This window comes from Brassica oleracea, chromosome C7, assembly GCF_000695525.1.
Source record: "Brassica oleracea var. oleracea cultivar TO1000 chromosome C7, BOL, whole genome shotgun sequence".
NCBI lineage: Eukaryota > Viridiplantae > Streptophyta > Magnoliopsida > Brassicales > Brassicaceae > Brassica > Brassica oleracea.
Window position 1 is genome coordinate 872,855 of NC_027754.1, and position 21,048 is coordinate 893,902.

At 36.6% G+C, this 21,048-nt stretch overlaps 3 protein-coding genes across 5 annotated transcripts; 2 read left to right on the forward strand and 1 right to left on the reverse strand.

Annotated features, from left to right (window-relative positions):
* Nucleotides 1-2,341: 2,341 nt before the first annotated feature.
* Nucleotides 2,342-3,406, reverse strand: LOC106302299. Its single transcript, XM_013738840.1, has one exon. The coding sequence runs from the start codon at nt 3,404-3,406 to the stop codon at nt 2,342-2,344; it is 1,065 nt and encodes a 354-aa protein (XP_013594294.1).
* Nucleotides 3,407-5,850: 2,444 nt separating this feature from the next.
* On the forward strand, nt 5,851-8,754 carry LOC106301311 (transcription factor PIF1). 3 transcript variants are annotated; one of them, XR_001262186.1, is made up of 8 exons: nt 5,851-6,100; nt 6,184-6,363; nt 6,450-7,221; nt 7,383-7,457; nt 7,538-7,603; nt 7,692-7,757; nt 8,018-8,390; nt 8,471-8,754. XR_001262186.1 is itself a non-coding variant. In XM_013737676.1 (8 exons), the coding sequence occupies exons 2-8, from the start codon at nt 6,300-6,302 to the stop codon at nt 8,552-8,554; spliced, it is 1,482 nt and encodes a 493-aa protein (XP_013593130.1). In that variant the 5' UTR covers nt 5,857-6,100; nt 6,184-6,299; the 3' UTR covers nt 8,555-8,754. The 3 variants fall into 3 exon arrangements, 2 of the variants coding, with proteins under 2 accessions (XP_013593130.1, XP_013593129.1); XM_013737676.1 differs by having other exon boundaries at nt 5,857-6,100; nt 6,184-6,367; nt 8,040-8,390; XM_013737675.1 differs by having other exon boundaries at nt 5,859-6,100; nt 8,040-8,390.
* Nucleotides 8,755-16,004: 7,250 nt separating this feature from the next.
* LOC106301660 lies at nt 16,005-18,407 on the forward strand. Its single transcript, XM_013738112.1, has 2 exons — nt 16,005-16,247; nt 16,558-18,407. Exon 2 carries the CDS (start codon nt 16,679-16,681, stop codon nt 17,651-17,653), a length of 975 nt encoding a protein of 324 aa, XP_013593566.1. The 5' UTR covers nt 16,005-16,247; nt 16,558-16,678; the 3' UTR covers nt 17,654-18,407.
* The last annotated feature ends 2,641 nt before the right edge of the window (nt 18,408-21,048 follow it).

Here is a 21,048-nt window from a genome sequence, read left to right on the forward strand (position 1 = left end):
CAGTAGAAATCAGGTGGAGAGATAACTGGCTTTTGCTTTAAAATAAGCTCTATATCTTGTTTATAGAACAGGTTCTCCAGCTTCTGCAAATCCCATAGGTGTGTGTTGGGGATTATGAGATCTGATACCTTGAGGTTTAAGTCTACCAAAATGTTCTTCATAAGAGGGATTCGTAGCCTTTCCCCCATCAACTAACCAAGGCATAGTCCAAACTGATATAGAGAGACCATTAACAATCATATGCCTTAAACCTTTAGCTAATAAATCTCTTCCATGAAGGATGCTGCGCCAAGCGTATGAGGGTCTATTACCAATAGATGCTGATAAGAAATCACTATTAGGAAAATAACGGCTCTTCAAAAAACAACTCAGAATAGAAGACTGATCATAAAGGATTCGCCAAGCTTGCTTAGCAAGGTGGATCACCTTGTCTTAAGCCTCTCTCATAGGAGATGAAACCATATGATTGCCCATTCAAAAGAATAGAGTAATTAACCGTAGTTATACAAGACATGATCCAACTAACCCACAGATTGTCGAAACCAAGAGACTGAAGTAGAGCTTTTAGATAGTTCCATTCCACTCTGTCAAAAGCTTTTGACATATCTGTTTTTGCCGCCATGAAAGATCTTGAGATTGCTTCATGAGTTCTCAAGCTATGAACCGCTTCATGAGCAAGAATAATGTTATCAGATATTAGCCTATCTGAAACAAAAGCCGACTGAGTTGGAGAGACTATCTTTGGAAGGAAATGCTGAAGTCTGGTAGCTAGGATCTTAGAAATAGTCTTGTACATAACTGAGCATAAACTAATAGGCCGAAGTTCAGACATCATAGTGGCATTAGTTTTCTTTGGAATAAGACAAATTTGAGTGTAGTTCCACTCCGAAGGCATAATGCCAGACTCAAAGAACCGCAGCACTTCTTTGGTAAGTTGATCACCCACAACCTCCCAATATTTTTGAAAGAAGAAGCCAGACATCCCATCAGCACCAGGCGCACTATCAGGTTTAATAGAGAAAATTGTTTCTTTAACTTCCTCCTTTGTAACTCTTCTAGTGAGAAATAAATTCATATCCCTTGTGACCCTTGTTGGAAGGTCACTAAGAAGATCAAAATAATCCACCGAGTTGGAAGATTTAAAAAGTTTGCGATAATACTGAACCACTACTTGACCTTTTGAAGCTTCAGATCTTTGAAAAATTCCATTAGCATCTTGTAGCTTAACAATCTGATTCCTAGACCTCGAGACTTTAACTGCGGCGTGAAAATTTTTGGTGTTTCCATCTCCATATAAGATCCAATCATCCTTGCTTTTTTGTTTCCAAAAATTTTCTTCTTCTTTATAAGCATAAACAAGCGTTTTCGTTAAGGAGTTTAACCTGAACGTTGATGGGTTTAATGATGATTGTTCATATTCAAGATCCTCTTAAAGCTTAGAGATCTTTAATGAGGAGTTAGACTGATTATCTTTTTTCCATTTTCTTAGCGCCTTCCGACATGATCTGATACGAGGCGCCACACAAAGGTTTGTATTTAAGGAAGAAGAGTTCCATGCTTGGTTTATGGTTTCAAAAACAAGAGGTTTCCGGAACATCCTTTTATCAAACTTAAAAGATCCTCTGTAAGTTTCTTGGGAGGAGATAAGTTTAATCAAAATAGGTCGATGATCAGAACCTCTTTTGGCGAGGAAAGCTTGATTTGAGGCTGGGAATTGATCAAACCATCTTTGATTTCCAAAAGCTCGGTCCAGTTTACTTTGAATCCATAAGTTACTTCTCCTACCTCCCCATGTAAAACTATTTCCAGTACTTGGAAGCTCTATCATGCCACAAATTTCAATCATGTTTGAGAAGTCTTGAAAGGTGTAGTCACTTCTTCTAGGGCCGCCAATTTTCTCCGAGTTGTTTAAAATTTCGTTAAAATCTCCGAACATGCACCAACTACTTCTTCTGTTTAAATTGAATCGACTCAAACGTTCCCATACTATATGACGCAGACTGATAGTTGGGTTGCCATAAACACAAGAGACATAGAAAACCTTATCTTCATATAAGATTTTAATATCCAATACATTCTTGTCTGCATACAAAATGTTAACTACCACATTGTCTTTCCAAAAAAGAGCTAGACCCCCCCCCCCACGTATTTACCGGGTCGACAGTGAAGACATGATCATATCCAAGCCAACATTGCATATCTACTAGCTTATTCCTAGGATTCATTGTTTCCATTAGAAATAACACCTCCGGAAAATACGTCTGTCGTAGCTCCGAGAGGCGTTGAACTGTCAGACCTTGAGGATCACCCAAACCCCGACAGTTCCAACTAATGAAACTCATTACGCTTTGGGTCCCTCATGCGGGACCATCGTTGATACATTGCACTGCGCAGCCTTGGATGTATCAGCCAAATCAACTTCAGTTTTCTTTTTCAGAGAGGCTTTTTCCATCGAGCTCTGTCCTTTCTTCTTTGATGATCTGAGAGACTCATCTAGTTCATCTTCTGCTTTGCGCTTCTTGTTGGGGCTCTCCTCATTTTGAATCGGAGTAGAGAGCTTAACTCCACCTTTTTGCACTTTCTTCTGAGAGTTGGGGAGCTTTTTGTATCTTCCATGCTTTCTCTTTGGTTTCTCCTTAGGCAGAGGTGCGCTTGAGAAACCATCAAAAGGAATGATTGATGTTTGACTCGACGAAGCTTGACCAAGCGGGAGAGAGAGTCTTCCAAATACATTTACCAAAGGATTAGACAAGTGTTGGCCTGCTGAGATCGCCGATGCCATAAGCTTTAGAGGCTTGGGGTTGAGATTAGTGTTCTGGAAGTCAACGATACTTCTATCAAAGTTGAAAACAACTCCTTTTCCTTTGTTAAGATCTGTGGTAAAGATCGGTGGGGGAGTGAGCTGGAGCATCGACTTTTGGATCACAGGATTCTGCTCTGCTTCTTTCACCGATAAAATCACTCTCTGTTCTCTATTATGTCTATCTTCATTACTTGAAGCAAGAAGATAGTTACGCATTTCTTGGAGAACTTCCGGAGCTATGCGAGGACGACCCGATATGGGATTGATGCCCACTTGATCTTCTTGTAGAACTTCAAACAGGGGATCATCCTCAGATAAGACTGTCTGGTTCCTTGTATCAAGAGAAGGTCGTTGATTTGAAACCGGAGCCGCTTGCATGTTAAGAGAGTTGACCAGAAAAGGACATCTATCCTTTGCATGTGTGAGTCTTTGACAGTGAGTACACCTCTTCTGCACTTTTTCATAGAAAAAGTAGATAGTTGTTTGATCTCCTCCAGGCAAGTTTAAGACCCTTGATCGCTTGAGGGGTTTGTTTACTTCAATCCGAACCTTGACTCGAACATAGTCTTGTCTTTGATATTTTTCTGGATCGAAAGCTACCATTTCCACATGACCGATCAAACCACCAAGCTCTTCGATAGCAGGTTTTGTATAATGGTTGATCGGAATATTCCTTATTCTGACCCAGATTGAAACGTTTTGTAGATATCCCGGTGGAGGCCTTTATGCCCATCTTTCAATAGCTAGACCCCAGTCACAATAAGTTTGCATGCCTTTGTCAAGGACATCTTGAAGATCATACGCATGCAAGAAGATGAACTGGAATCTTTCTCTGGTGAGAGCTATTCCTCTAACACGATTGACGATCTTCCACTTTCTCGGCATGTCAAGGATAAGATTCGCCATGTTCTGATGTTCCGGGTTGAGAAGACGCCTAATTAGACTGCTTGCATTCCGTTCTGAAGCATAATATTGAGGAAGATCAGGTAGGTTGTAAGGAGCTTCATCATCATCTTTTAGGGAAAGAGCTAACAGAGCATTATCCATTTCAGAGAACATAGTGAGATAAAAAGATAGAGAACAAGGAATATGAGAGATCAGATTTGTTAGAAGAACTGAGACAAAGCGTGGAGATTTTGATCTTTCTTGTTGGAGAAACCAAGAAAGATGGTACAAAGCTCTAGAGAGGAAATATCTCTAGAGAGAGAAATATCTAGGAACAAGATCAAACAATAATCACTATGTAGTCTAGAAGACCAGATATAATATCATTAGAAATTTAGCATTATGTTTCAAATGACCAGACTTTTGGCCTGAACTTTTTTTTTCTCATTTAAATTTAACATTAAATTTCAAAGTAATACTTGATAAAATATCATATATTTTTGAAGTGTATGTTTACAATTTTGATAATTTATGACACGCAAACATCTAAAAAGACCTATTGAAAATCTACCCATAATGAGTCTGTAGCAAAAATGAAAAGCTTATAACTTATGACACACAAACATCTAAAAAGACCAATTGAAAATCTACAAACTTGTCATTTCTCTGCTTATCTATTGTAGAGTTATTTTTCAATATTGCATCGTAGTTCTACTCACTCAATCTGAATGTATTGGATCTACTGTGATTGTACCACATTGTAATATCATCATACATAAATACTTGAATTAATGAAAGCTAAAGAAAAAGCAAGATTGTCTTACAGTTACAGCAATGGCATATTCACATTTGTGATAAATCGTTGAGGTTTCCAATAGAGACCTGACTTAATGACTGAATATTGTCCCGGCTGCCACAGTGAGTCCATGTCTGGTCCTCTGTTTTCTTGCTTCCCTACATGTATTATCTAGTTTGTACGCATTAATTTTTTTATGTGTACTTGTGATAATACCATATCTATACCATCACTAAACACATATTCAATATCAATGGAAAATGCATACATTCGTTTGTTAGAGATATAATGCCAGTAAAGAAAAAGGAGATATGATTCATATGAACTTGATGTTTAGATGATTAATTTGAATTCTTATTTTTTGTTTGAGATCGAATCAAATAACTATATTTGAGGGCGTGCGGTCTTTGAGCGGGCTTGAGTATGCTGATACAAGGGAAAGCAACTTGCTCAGGCGGACATTTGAACCAGTTTCTTGCTAGCATTGTGTGCCTCATGTTTTTTTCGAGTTTTTCCATTGTTTGTTTGTCTCGGTTCAACCTATCATCTGACTCGTCAAGAATTTTATAGTTATTTTTTGTCATGTTCGCTCCAAAACAGAACGGATTCAGGTTCGATTGCTTTTGATTCCATATTTTTTACCTTTTTCTGTGGGATCAAATATAGAGTTTCGTAATTTGTTAACACATTTTGTAAGCCTCAACAGTTCATTTTTGAAATGATATTTACGCATAAGCAAAATAATAACTATACTTCAGTCTCATCAGGCAAATTCAGTTGAACAGAGTTTGCATAACAAGAGAAGTGGAAGGCTTTTGACCAATCTACATTTCTAACTTCTAAAACTCGCCTCACTTATTTTCCCTGCTTTAATAATTGATACTTCTTCACTTTCATAATCAAATTCTTTTAGGCTAAAATATAATATATTCAAAATTATATATAAAATAATATTAGTCTATATATATATTAAATAAATTTAGTTATGGAAAACTATAATGGGTTAAACAATACTGAATAAAATAAAAGTGACATATAAATATGAAAACAATTTATATATTGTAAGTAAAAATGCTTAAAATTATCTTCAAATGAATTTTTGGAAATAAAGGATTGTTTTTTTTAAAAAGAAAAGATTGTCATCTTTTGTACGGATGATAACGAAGGAGGAGGAGGCCTGATTATTTGGCTCCGTCATGTGATTATCTACGATGATGATGATCTCAGACATTTTGTTTGTACTTTCTTTTGACTGGATTAGAAACCGGCACAAGTGTTTCATAACCAGTTCACACACGTTAAATGAAATAAACAAATCCATACAAGTGGAGATTTACATTTAAGAAGGTGATATACAGTAAATGAGATACGCAGTGGAGTCACCCAAGGGGCAAAAAAAGAAACAGAGTCCAGTGGAGAAACATAAAGACAAAACACAAAATGCCCAAAATTAACTAGAAGAGAGATAGAGAGGAAGCTTATCACATTGTAAAAGCACGAACTTTGAGAAGAGCCTTCAGAGACCCTAAAGATCCCCCCTCAGAAATAAATAAAGGCTATAACTACTTTATGTTATAATACAACAGTTCCAGCAATCAATAAACCTCAGTCCAGAGGTAAGGTTTAATCTGGTGGGTGTGTGTTTATCTTCCTCTTATACCAATAATAATAATCTCATCTCTGGGTACTACTTCTCCAGTATTTTTGGGGCTTTAGGATATAAAACCAGAGAGACAGACAAGACAATCTCAAGGTTATTTGTTTCTTCAGACATAATGAACCACCACCACCATTTCGTTCCTGACTTCGAGACAGATGATGATTATGTCAACGCTAACACAAACTCTTCTTCTTCAAATCTTCCTAGAAAACCCATCATGTAAGTAAGTTTTCACCTTTTAATTATTTATTTTATGTTGAGATATGTTTTTGATCTGATTATTTTGGTATCTGTGATTAATTTAGAGGTGAAGAAGAAGATGGTGATCTCATGGAGCTTCTATGGCACAACGGTCAGGTGGTTCTCCAAAATCAAAGACCAAACACCAAGAAACAACCTCTTTCTTCCTCTGCTGCTGTCAAACTTCACAACGGAGCTCCTCCCCCGCCGTTGGATCATAATCTCTTCATCCAGGAAGACGAAATGTCCTCATGGCTTCATTATCCTCTCGGTTCCAATGATTTCTGCTCAGATCTTTTCTTCCCCGCCGCCAGGCCACCGGTACCGTCGTCTGTGAGGCCGCCGGAACCGTCGTCTATGAGGCCACCGGCACCTTCCCCGGTGAGGCCACCAGCACCGTCGTCTGTGAAGCCTCCGGTACGGAACTTCATGAACTTCTCGAGGCTGAGAGGGGATTTCACCGGCCGTAACGGTAGAGGAGAATCTGGACCGTCGATTGCGAAGTCGACTGTGAGAGAATCGGCGAAAGTAAACCCTAGCGCCACACCGGCGTCGTCGGCAGCGAGGGAACCCGATCTAACACGGCGGACAGACGGCGCTGACAGTCGAGGGGCGGGTGATTTAGGATCCAAATCCGCCGTAGATGGAGGCGGAGCGTATACTGTCGGACATAATCGGAAGGGAAAGGCAGTGGTCACGACGGAGCGGACGAGTGAGAATCTCGGTGCATCGTCTTCTGTTGCGTCGAAGAGTGAAATCGAGCCACTTGAGACGATCGTGGATGAGAGGAAACGAAAGGAGAGAGAAGAAGTTGGCTCGACTGAGTGCCGGAACGAGGTGAGTCGACTAGCCCGAGTCGTCGTTATCAACTGTACACGTTTACTATCGTGCGCACAGATGGCTGCGTCGGTTTCAGCGCACAGTAGGATACAGCGCATTTTAGTGCATGGCTTCCATTTTTTTTTTTTTTTTGCATTTAAATTAATTTTGTTCTGCAGGAGGCTAAACAAGGACGTGGATCATCATCGACAAAGAGATCTCGTGCTGCTGAAGTTCATAATCTCTCTGAAAGGGTTTGTATTTTATTTCTTTTATAGTCTTTTTCGATTTTATTATCATTTCACATAGAATCTGAAGAATGTATGGTAAACAGAAACGGAGAGATAGGATCAACGAGAGGATGAAAGCTCTTCAAGAACTCATTCCTCGCTGCAACAAGGTCTCTTTCTTTTCATTTTCTCTCCAAGGTGTTATAACCATTCCACTTGTTGCTGACACAAAACTATATATTTTTGTAATACTCTCAGTCAGATAAAGCTTCAATGCTTGATGAAGCTATTGAGTACATGAAATCTCTCCAGCTTCAAATACAGGTCTGTCCTCTAAACCACAATCTTTTCTTCATTAATAAGTTAAACCAGTTAACTGTGATCATTTGGGTTTATGGAAGTTTTGTGTCTTGGTTCTGTTTTAAGTTTGCGCGTTTACATGTGGCTTCTGCACATTCCATCTCTACTTTCAGAACTATGAATCTTATAAATTATAATCCAAATATATGATTTCTTATAACCTTTTTAAGTCTGTCTCTTGTTGAAGTCCATGAAAGTTTAAATCTTTGCCGTGAAAACTTCAGTTTATGACTGAGATTTATGCAGATGATGTCAATGGGATGTGGTATGATGCCGATGATGTACACCAGTATGCAACAGTACATGCCTCACATGGCTATGGGAATGGGAATGGGCGTGGAGATGGGTATGAACAGGCCTACTCCTCCTCCTCCTCCTCCGTTCATGCCATTCCCAAATATGTTAGCTTCTCAAAGACCTTTACCTCCTCAAACTCGTATGGGCGGCTACCCTGCTGTTCAAGCTTCTGATCCATCAAGAGTATATGGACCAAACCAGCAGTTCGATCCAAACTCGAGCCAGGCTCAGTTTTCGGGTTACATGGATCCATTTCAGCAATTCCGCAGTCTCCACCCGAGCCAACCACCTCAGTTTCAGGTAACTTACCTTCACAAATGGTTGTTCCCCTGAAAAGAATGAAACTAATGCTGACATGATCTTTGTCTTTGTTCTTGAAGAATCAAGCAGCATCGTACCCAAGTTCAAGCAGGGTAAGTAGTAGCAAGGAATCCGAGGATCATGGAAACCAAACAACAAGTTGATGAGGCCCTGAGGCAGATGATCTGTTTTCACAAGCAATACACAATTTTGAGAAAATTGACAGAGAGAGAGACCTAACATGTACATCGCAGTTTCATATATACATATGTATTATGTTCTTGTTGTTATTCTCTCTTCCGGATTGTATACTACTTAGAGATCTGTACATGTATCAGTTTCATATATACCCATAAATTTATTATACATACAGGTTGAAGAGGCTTAGTGAAGAGATTGCATGAGAGACTTAGGTTCAGAAAGACCCAATGATGCTGTTAAATATCTATGTTCTTTAGAAGATTTCTTTTATATTTATATTGTTTTACAGTTTTTCTAATGATTTTAGATCTATTATTTTGTTTTTAACATTTTATAAAATAGGCAACTTTCTTTTGTCTTTGTTACGTTTGCGCTAGGTTAATTTAAGCAGAGACACTTTGTTTTTTGATCAAAGTTCGATCATCGGCTGGTATTCAACTTGAAGAAATAGTTTACAAAGTAAAGATCACATTTCTGGTGATGAAGAACGGATTCAAAAAAGAAAAAGAAAAAGACAATAAATTTGTTGTTCAATAGGTGGTAATCCAAGAGTTGAAGATTCTTCTGCAGGCAATGAGTTGCACAACTCGTGGAACGCAACTACTTGGAGAATCAGGCTTTGATTTGAGCTTCTACATCACAAAGACCACAAGAAAGTATATATATATATATATAATATTATGTGAGAAGTAAATTTTTTAGTGTCGCTCTCACGTTAATTCTCACGATGGTTGCACTGATACCCTTAATGAATTAAAAATATATTACATTTGTGACTCGACTAATCCAACTTACATATAAAATCATAGATTTAACTACAATAAGAATATAAATTTTATAAGAATAGTAATTTATTTTATAAATATAAATTATAAGACAACTTAAAACATATTAAAAATGAAAATAAAATATTAACCAACTGTTACAATTTAGTTCTTTTGTAAAATTTATATATATGCATGAGACTTCAGAATATTATCGTTATATTAATTTATGTAATTTGAAATCAGACACTTTAGTTTATTTATTTTTATTTCATTCTAAGCACAATATATCTTAAGTTATACATAATCTTCATAAAATATATTTACATACCTAAACAACAACTACCTAAATGCAAATAAGAAATTAATCAAAATTTTAATATATAGAATAAAAGATATTACAGTTGAATTCAGAGATGCAATCCAATTTACCTAAATGATAACTAAATCGACTGTAAGAATAACAAAACCGATTAGATATAACATATATAAAATCATATGTATAATTAAAGTAATATAATATTATTATTATAAATGATGCATAAAAATTATAAATTAATTTAAAATTAAAAGTAAATAGTAATTATAGTATATCTTCTTTAGAAATATTTATACTCATGCATGAGCACGGGAAAATCACCTAGTATATATATACATGTTATGACGTTTGAGACCGTTTGGGAGGGATAAAGAAGACTCTATTGAGAGAAATTGTTCAAAAAGTGTTAAACATGAGGTAAGATTGAGAATTTGTTCGGAGGACTGGAGTTCTTTTTTGTTTGTGTTGGACCTATTTTAATTGACAAAGTTGCGAAAAGAATTGGGCCAATGGGCCAGTTTAATCAAAACCCTTAATGGCATTATTAAGTGAGGAAAAAAAAAACTTGTCCCACATCCCCACATCGGCAAGAAGAAGCAAAGTTAATCACAATATCTATACAATCTCTCGATCAGATCTATACTATTAGAGTCCCTAATAGGATTTTGCCATTAGTTTTAGAGTTATTTACAAGAGAATGTTGTTGCCTTTTTTTATTTTTTTTTATAATTAATTTGCCTACCATACTTAAAAGCAATATAAATCACGTTTTTTTTTCAATTATAGTCAAACAATATTAATAACTTTCTAACATTAGCATACAATTATATATTATGTTATTACACTTATATCTATGCTTTTCATCTTAAACATATAAAATAACTACACACATAACAAAAACCACATTATATAATTTTAAAAAAATTATACATTTATAAACTATAATATGTTATAAGATAAAATATTTCAAGAAGAGATAATTCCGCTTTGAAAGCGCGGGTCAAAATCTAGTTTAACATTTTATTGCAAACACATGAGGCATTTTACCTATATACAACTTTGGATGGGCCTCCAACCATTTCCATGAAACCAATAATGATAAAACCATAAGTTAATCAGACCAAGTAAGTAAAACTAGGGAGCTGGTTTTACCTACCCAAGCCTATGAACACAACACGCTAATTCAGTGTGTTAACTAACAATATTATCAAGTAATATAGTTAATCCGATGACAAAACAATAAATATATTAATCTATTTCAACATTTATATTCCAAATCTACTAAGGGTTGTAAATGGTCTTAAGATTAGCAATAATTTTTATTTTATTTTAAGGTTTAACATTCTAAATATTCTTGTCGGGATGTCATATTATCACCTAAACTTTAGAAACTAAAAGTCAAACCTAAACGAGTCGAGTGGGGTACGAGTCAAGTCAACTTTCGATTCCACTCCAAGTTCGTGTCAAGTTTTCAAAAATAAATAGCTCTGACTCTATTTCATTCACTGATTGTATTTTTTTTGTAGAGACAAAGATTCAACAACTAACAAGGTAAGGAAGTTACAGACTCCATAGTCAATAAGTAACAAAATAACCAAAAAACCCAATGCAAGAGTTTGCAAATAGTTTCAAAACAAACATTTTTACTTAGGTGCTACACAAAGATTTCAAAACAAGCTAATCCTTCCAAAATCTTTTAGCAACATCAAAAGATGGATCTAAGTTGATATGATTAAACAACCACTTGCACACTTGAATGAAAAGGTGAGGAAACCGGGTAGCATAATAGTCATAAAGACTCTCTTCATTGGTTCCTAAGAATACACTTGCCTTGATTGCCAAACTTGTATTGTCGTTAAAGTGTTTCAAGGCATGTCTGATGCCGATCACTAACCCATAAAGATTATAAATGGGAAAACGACCTTGCCATTTGATGTATCTATGAAAAGAATTCATCACTTGACTGTCTAGTCTTTGCAAGTAATTCTCTCCCAAAAACGTGGAACCGTTATGGTTAAATTGAAATTCGAGGTTACCATTTCTCCAATACCTCATTCTATTACCAAATCTGCCAAGAAACTCTAACTTCTTGACTGAGGGCCAAAACAAAGGATGCATAGCCACTTCAGGGGCACTCAATCTACAAGAAAACAGATAAAATTAGGTCCAAGTTACCTAATTAGTCTACTAAAACTAATGACTTACCGAAAGCCAAACATCTTAAACGGACTTAATGTAATATATTGAACTCGTAATTTGTTTATTGATTAGTTGAAACAAACGGATCCATACAAAGTCAACCTTGTAAAACACTTTTAATTTAGTGAATATACAATTTTTTTGCATATCCATTTTTTAAAAAATATACATTTATAAACTATAATATGTTATAAGATAAAATATTTCAAAAGAGATAATTCCGCGCTTTGAAAGCGCAGGTCAAAATCTAGTTTAGCCTTTTATCACAAACACATGAGGCATTTTACCTATATACAACTTTGGATGGGCCTCCAACCATTTCCCTGATACCAATAATGATAAAACCATAAGTTAATCAGACCAAGTAAGTAAAACTAGGGAGCTGGTTTTACCTACCCAAGCCTATGAACACAACATGCTAATTCAGTGTGTTAACTAACAATATTATCAAGTAATATAGTTAATCCGATGACAAAACAATAAATATATTAATCTATTTCAACATTTATATTCCAAATTTACTAAGGGTTGTAAATGGTCTTAAGATTAGCAATAATTTTTATTTTATTTTAAGATTAACATTCTAAATATTCTTGTCGGGATGTCATATTATCACCTAAACTTTAGAAACTAAAAGTCAAACCTAAACAAGTCGAGTGGGGTACGAGTCAAGTCAACTTTCGATTCCACTCCAAGTTCGCGTCAAGTTTTCAAAAATAAATAGCTCTAACTCTATTCAATTCACTGATTGTATTTTTTTTTGTAGAGACAAAGATTCAACAACTAACAAGATAAGGAAGTTACAGACTCCATAGTCAATAAGTAACAAAATAACCAAAAAACCCAATGCAAGAGTTTGCAAATAGTTTCAAAACAAGAATTTTTACTTAGGTGCAACACAAAGATATCAAAACAAGCTAATCCTTCCAAAATCTTTTAACAACATCAAAAGATTATCGGCTAGGCGGCTGCGATGGGGGAATGAGACGGCTGGCTTGTACCTGAAACAAAGATGAACTTTTTTATGAGTTTTTATGATTTTTTATATGAAGAACAGAAAGCAAACTATATGAGAAATGATAAACTGAAGCAAATATGATTTTTATGGATTTTTAAGATTCAAAACTAAATAATATGCCAAATGAAAACAATTCAAATAAGAAGGATAGAAAGATGGCAGATGGATCCTTGTTGTTGGGCGTGTGCCTCTCTCAACAAGAACAGTGGATGGATAATGGATTGATGATAGAATCCGGCTTGCTGGACGGATCTCTCTCTCAAGCAGAATCGATGGATGGAATGGAGTGAGGAATCACCACAAGTTTGGTGACGAAATCTTCATAAGATTCAAGGTTCTTTCTAGCCGGCTTCACACACAATACTAGAGAGAAAATGGTTTCTTTGCTGGGGCAAACTGAGTCATATATTTCATAAGCTAAAAAAATACAAGGCTGCTTGTAGTGGGGATTAAATACCCGGCAGCTATGCCCTTTTAGGGGCTTGAGGCAAAAACAACATGGACTCTCTTGGATTCTAAAATCGACAAGGCCAAACAAGATGGGCCGACTCTCTTGGACACTAAGGCAAAGACTAACAAAGGCCTTGAATTATTGGACTCAAATAAAAATAAAAAGGACTAAAATTTGCCCATAAGTTTATTGAAATTAAAATAAAGAAAACCAACACAAACCAAAAACAATAAACCGGTTAGAAATCATAAATGAAATCTTACATGCTTACCTTAAATGGAATGGGGGCGGATTACTCAGAACCGGCTTGGATGGGGAAGGAGTCTGGACCGAGATCACATGTGGAAATGATTAGGCTGGTTCAGTTCTGGCCAAATGATCTGAATTGAATTGGATCGGCTTGATCTTGAACCTCTATTGGACCGGCTTGATCTTGAATCTTCAATTGGACCATCTCTTCAATCAGCAACTGGTTATGGTCGGTTTGTCCGTCTTGATCTAGGATCTGTTAGACGGCTTTGGAGAAACCTTCTCTTATGGCCTTGGCTCCACTTTGGATAGTCAGACCACGTCTAACTATGGGAACCTCTACTTGGATGGCCTCATCACACCGGAACAGGTTTCCGGCTAACCAATGGAAAAATAGCAGTGCTTTTAAAACCGGACCGACCTGATAGTTGAACCGGATTCGACCATGAACCGGTTACATAACCGGGTTGGTTCTAAAATTGATTCGACCATGAACCGATCACGTAGCCGGATTGGATCTCAAGATTATTAAACTGATAAAAACTACTTAAATTATCAAAAATCTATAAACCATCTATTTAAACATAAAACTAGTTTACATTTATAATGTTTTATGTTCGAAATTCATTTATACTTTAATTATGTATCATATTTACTAACATTACTTTTAGATTTATGTACTAAAAATATATTAAACCAGATTATTGTACCAGGTTTGACCCGGTCGAACCATATTGAACTGTGACCCAAAAATTATCCGGTTCAGCTTCCGGTCCGGTTTTAAAAACACTGAAAAATAGTCAACCTCAATAATAGATTAGATTTATCGCTAATGTTCAAAGAAAAATAAGCGAAAATACAGCAGCAGAGAAAAAATCTAGGCTTAAAAGACCGGACTGGTCTATGAAATATCCTTTTTTGGTGATAGCTACATTTGAATGGTTTGTAAAGACCTTTTATGACCTCATAGAGTTTATGACTACAATGATAACGAGTTTACTTTTCATTCTGCTACATTAATTTATGTCAACAGTGTTATAATAAATTAGGATAAGATCTATACCGTGCGCAAGGTGAATTTATATAAAAATTATTTAAGAAATATCGTATGAAAAAATAAAATTTATATTTTTGATCGAATTAATATTTTTGGCATTTAAACAATTTTTTTTAAAAACTTTTTGTTAATTACATTATTTGTTTACTGATGAGCTGATTCTTTTTTTAAAAATATTTTAGGTCAAAAAATCACTTATCGCATAAGAACCTAACGTTTAGGCCGAATAATCTCAGGCTTGCTATTTGGTTACAATTTTACTATGCCAGCTTGGTTTTATATCATGATTTAGCAATTTAAAAGTAAATTATAGTTATGAGAAGTTTACGTTCACGTGACTATCCTATCTATTTTGGTTATTGCTCGATATGAATACTTATTTTTGAGTTTATTCTTATTTCATTATTTTGTTTTGGCCTAAGATATAAAAAATGTTTAAGATTTAAAATTATTAAAGAGATACATACTTAGGTTAAGATTTGTACATTGTGCAGAATAAATATTTTATATTTATTACTTACTTTATGTTTTTTTCATATTATGAAATAATAAAATAATAATTATATATTAAATAACTAAGAAATCAGTTACTATTATGTAATAAATTGGCGTGCGCATATAAATCAAACGACCGTTCTTGTTTATTCGCAATCATTTTAGTGTAAATAAATCAAAACAATCAGTCTTATATATGATATATGAAATATAATTAAATTTAAATGATATTAACACACATATATATATATATATATAGTATATTTTTAATATGAATATTTATTAAATGAGGTTTCTACTCATATGATTTGATGATTATTTGCATATTTGTGTAACAAAATTTTACACCAACGATTTCTTTTTAATGCAGAATGTTTAGTGGTTTCAATAATTTATAATCATTTAAAAAAAACAATGAAGATTTCAAAATAAATATTAACTTTACAAAATATGTTCAACGCATATATCAAAATATAAGTATATATTTTCATATGCTCAATAGATTAATTTAACGATATGAAATATACATATATATATATATATATATATATATTAACATAAGTACCTATTAAAATAAAATTATTTATTCATATGATTTTATAATCATTCTATCTTATTATAGAAAAAAATTTAAACTTTGATCACAAAAGTTTATGCGAGACTTTTTACAGTTTTAGTAATTTATACTCGTTTTGAAAAATTCAAAAAACAAGATATACAAAAAAAAATCAAAATTTTTATTATATGATTAATGTATTTATGTAATTTATTTTAATAATAAATAATTAAACAAAAATGATAGAAAGTATACAGATTGTTAGCCAATTTTTATTATTTAAAATCATTAATTGTCATAATGGCGATCTAGGGTTGGCGATGATTTCTCGAAGATGGGATCCAGGTATTATTTTGGAGATTGGGTTGGAGCGGAGAATCAACAAGATCACAAACAGGATGATTGGAAGCGGGGCTTTCATTCGATTCATTTGAGAATCGATTTGGGTATCGACAAAGGGATTTTGGGGCGATTAAGGAAACTCAAGATTGGGTTTGAATGGAGTTTGATTCCGATCATCATCAAGACGGAATCGTGGCTACATGAAGGTAGTATTTATGATTATAATCTTTGCATGCGTCTCTTTTCCTTTCCGGAGATCAGAGGATACAATCAAAGATTTGATTCCATTGGGGAATGGTGTTTATGGTATTGTGGGATTCTGAGATTAAAGAGTATCAATTTTTGGAGATCTGGGTTTATTGGGGAATATTTTATGAGAGAAGATTTGGATAATTGGGGACAATATATAGGATTGCTAGTATCGTTTCTTTGGTGCATCATTCTAATAAGACCATCATTTTCTATCTACAATAGAACTTACACGCTGAGTTTTATCGCTGTTACTATGACACATAGTCAACTGCTAGGTCACGGACATGAGGAATGGTGAGGGCACTCGCAAGAGACTGAAGATTTCGGTGGCGCATTTCGACAACTCCGCGTTGATCAAGACCTACTCCAAAACTCTGATTGGCAGATGTATGAACCCCAAGGAGCAGGATCTAAAGGCGCTTTTCACAAACCTTCCAAAGATTTGGAAATTGGAGGAAAGGGATTTGGCAAGTTTCAGTTTGACTTCAAGACGGAGGAGGACATTGATGCGGTGCTGAAGCTGCAGCCTTATCACTTTGACTATTGGATGCTTGCTCTGGCAAGGTGGCAACCAAAGCAGTCCAAAGTCTTTCCCTCGGAGATACCGTTTTGGGGTCGAATCATTGGCGTTCCGCTGGAGTTCAGAACAGGGCCTACATTCGAAAGAATTGGAGAGGCTATTGGGAGAACGGTTGCGGTGGATTTGGATCATACTCGTATACTGGTGGTGATTGATGCTTTTAAGGAGCTCTGTTTTGAGACTACTGTTGATTTTAAGGGAGGAGAGTTTTATGATGGTGAAGAGGTGGCGGTTTCTCTGCGTTATGAGAAGCTTTTCGGCTATTGCAAACTATGTGGCAGTCTTTGCCACAAGGACGAGATATGTCCACTGGAGATGAAAAACTCCAAGAAGAGCCCAGAGAGAAAGCGAGAGGGTAGAGAGGGAAACAAAGGTTGGTCTGATGGGGCGAAGCATGATGATCGAGCAAGGAGTTACAAAGGCGTGGTCATCAATGGTAACACGGGTCAACAAAACAAAGAACGAGATGGAAGGGATTACTACGGGAAGGGTAAAGGCAAAATGGCTGAAGCACCAGTTTCCAAATGGGTTAAGGTGGCTGAAAAGGGACATAAAAGACCATCTAATTATCATGGGAGCTACAGAGGAGAAAGTGAAGCTTCACGGTCCAAAGCCGGTCGTCGAGAAGATGGGAGAAATGGTCCTCTAGATGTGGGATCTGGTGCGCAAGATGTGCTTACTAGGGTTGCCTCAGGACAGTTAAGAGCGTATCAAGCTCCGAGTGTTACACACATGGAAGCTCGAGAAGAAGGGGAGATCAAGATCACAGGAGAGGATTAAACGATGCTACCTTCTGTAGAGTTTCAATTGGAATTGGCTAAGACGCAAGCGGAGAGAACAGATATGCGACTAGACCCTCCTGTTGAGGACAAGGAGTCGCACATGGCTCGAGGTTTAAATGAGGAACAAGACGGGTTGGCTGATGATATTGATCTGGAGATGGATGCTCTTAACGCTACTTTAATGGAGACGGGTGTTGATATGGAGGCAGAGGACGAGTTTCAGACTCTATCGGAGGAGGAGGCAGAGCAAGTATCTCGAGCTCAGGAGGAGCAAACTCATTTGCAAGAGGAAGATGATCTGGTTAATGGTGAAGCTGATAACGAGAAAGGAACGGGTGGGGGGGACTTGGCGACGAGGCAAGGAAGTCGTAAGAGGCTTTTCAAGCCTACTATCAACACTGCATGAAGCACTAAGATGCGGATAGCCAATGCGCTCATCTCTCCACGCAAACGGGTTGCAGCGAAGGTAGGGTCTCGTCACGGAGACAGTAGCAAGCCACCGGAAAGTAAGGGTCCTTCAAATCCGAAACCGGCAACTTTAAAATTCTAAGTTTATGGATCAAGTGTTACTCGTTTTAAGATTAAGCAAACGGGAACTGGCTTGTGGGGAGGGGGAGGGGGCATTTTCATTAAGTATAATAAGCTTTATGAGCATTGGTGTTTTATTTGATTCTAAGAGTAGAAGGAAGCTAGTTCTTCCATTGTTTCATTGTTTTCTATCACGTATGGGAATAAAGTTGTTATTTGGGTTTCATGGTGCTTTGGTCTTTTAACGTTTCTCATACCATATTCTTGTAATGACACTATGAATTTGGTGTGGAACCATGAGAGAGTTTGGGGGAGTATAGGTATGTGGATTTTCAGGCGCGATCTAATAATGTTTTTAGATTATGATCAGTGGATGGAAGAGATATATGTTAACAATGTTTGGATTGTGGATCATTATTTAATTGTGTATAAGGGTCCAGTAATTGGCTGGCAGGAATGGGAACACATTGTGAAATCATGGTTTGGAATATTAAGGATACGGAGGAGTGTCGTGTGGTTTGTTCAATGGAGACTAAAGAGCTTATTTTGGCTAAATATTCTACGCTTTATATGGAGATTAATATCTCAAAACCAGGGTATCAATATGGCGATTGACAAGGAATGTAATCTGAACTCATCAGATCATAAGGGTTTATTAGATCACAGTATCACTAATCCTTATTATTTTATTATTTTTACTCTTGTTTGGAGTGTAAAGCAATACAGGACAGCTATGGTATTTGTGGTAGTGGTGTTGGACATAAAATTCTTGGTACAAGAGTGGCATGAACAAATGATAGAGTCAATTGGCCTTATGATCATAGCAGTTGCATCTAAGGAGATTCCTTTTAAGGACGCTAGGGTGTGGTTTCGATCTGGGGACTTGAGAAGAAAATATAAAAACTTTGGGTGGTTTGGAATTTTTAATGTTTTTAGCTTGAAACTTATAAGATCTTGTCTGGAAACATTTTTTTTTTTTTTTGGTTATTCCTGGAGCTCATTGGTATTGGAACATAAATTGAATTTGGTATGGTTAAACAAAGAGCAAATTTTGCGGATTAGGAATCGAGGTGGGCGTTTGTTTTGGACTAAATGGTATTCTAATTGTCATCAGAATGAGGGATTAAGACAGTGTGAGCGAGATTTGTGTCGGGGTGATGTATTTTTATTCGTCGTTTTGGTATGGTGGTCGTGGGGTTTTGGAATTGTTGGTTTTCCGGGTGGCATCAAACCTGAGTCCTTGCGCTCGTATGAGCAATATAAATATTTTTATATATGAAAATACTAAGTTGGAATTGCAGAGCAGTTGGAAGTTATGAGCTTTGTAGAACTTCAATGGAGAAAGATGAGAGCTTACTCTAGGTGATTTAGAAAGAGAGATTGATGAGAGTGTTTATGAGAGAATAAGAGACTTAGGAACATAGATTAAGTGACTGAAAGATTAGGAGAATAAGAGATTAGAGATTAGGGTTTCAGATTCAAGAACAAGTTTATCATTCATGAAGTGAAGAGGGGAACTCCTCCTTACTCCCTGAGGGTTACAAATCGCCACTACATAGCCTTTATATAGGGCTTACACTTTGCAATTACATAAACCCTTAATCTAATTGATAGAAATAACTTGGATGGCTAGGATGGAGGGTGAGTTTGCAATCTGTGCGATGTCTTGTGATTGGATGATAGATGATGGTGTCTGATTGGTTAATTCAAATCTAGTCAAGGCAAGGGCTGGCTTCTGATTGGCTGATTATAGGCTCCTATGAACCTTCCCATGTATCAGACCAGATACATGGTCCATGCTCCTTTAACTTTACAGCTCACTTCAGCTCATGCCAGTCTGCCTTATCCACAAACGTCCACAAGCTGCTACAGCTCAGGTCGCCTCTCTTCTTGCTGAACCGGCGCCCTATCTTTGCACCTCTTCACTTCGGGTTGATTCGGAACAAGTACGGTCGATGGTACGGACCATCTGTTCGTACCTCGCCCTATTTTCGTACCATCACTCAACTATCTCCAAATGGTGTCTAAGTCCCTCCTGGACTTGACTCTATCTTTGCACCAGCTTCATAGTATCTTAGACTCCTCTGAAGCCTATCAGACAATCTCTGGAAGACTTGCCCTATTCTTGCACAAGACCCAAACTCAACTCAACTCCTCCTTTGGCTCCATTTCTTTCTTCAAGTTAACACTCCCCCTCAAGCTTGACTCTAGGCGATCCTAAGTCAAGCTTGGAACCTTGAAGAACTCTCTCATTAAAAACCTCACCAAGGAAAACCCTTTGGGACAAAACTTTGATGAGGGAAAAAGAGTAGAGCCAACAAGGCCTAGGGATTGGCCAGTGAGCTCTTGTGCCTTAGAACCAGTGTGGTTGGACACAAGAAGCTCTAGATCACGGCCTAAACAGGTGCAGCAACACTTCAAGTTTTGCGCACACTTCATCACACCTTCTTGGACTCTTTTATCGAACCGGTTTAGTGTCTCCCCCTTTCACCGGACTTCATGCCATCTTGAAAGGCTAGGAGCGACCTGATCCTCTCCATTGAGTCTCCAAGTAAGGTACCTGATACATTATTCCACAAGTGTATCAATACTTATCAAGTAACGTAACTCAATCAATTCATGCTTATAGACCGTCTTAGTAAGACTAGTATTCTTTATAGATTACTAGATATGTTGCCGTCTAGTAAAACTAATATTCCTAACGGATTACTAGATATGATTGAAAATGATGAATTGAAATTGAGTACGGGAAAACATCCCTTTTGTTTTGGTGAGGAGTGACTGGACCGGCCTGAGTCTTCCCTTCTCTCGTGGCTTCTTGCCATCTCCATCAGGTAAGACATGCCTAGCTCCTTTTGCTTTGGT

Bases quoted from the DNA above. Each gene is read 5' to 3' on its own strand.
- LOC106302299 (XM_013738840.1), bottom strand. From the start codon at position 3,406: ATGGTAGCTTTCGATCCAGAAAAATATCAAAGACAAGACTATGTTCGA.
- LOC106301311 (XM_013737675.1), top strand. From the start codon at position 6,260: ATGAACCACCACCACCATTTCGTTCCTGACTTCGAGACAGATGATGAT. The intron at 7,222-7,382 runs GTGAGTCGACTA...TTTGTTCTGCAG, and splicing joins CGACTGAGTGCCGGAACGAG to GAGGCTAAACAAGGACGTGG. The intron at 7,758-8,039 runs GTCTGTCCTCTA...AGATTTATGCAG, and splicing joins CTCTCCAGCTTCAAATACAG to ATGATGTCAATGGGATGTGG.
- LOC106301660 (XM_013738112.1), top strand. From the start codon at position 16,679: ATGTATGAACCCCAAGGAGCAGGATCTAAAGGCGCTTTTCACAAACCT.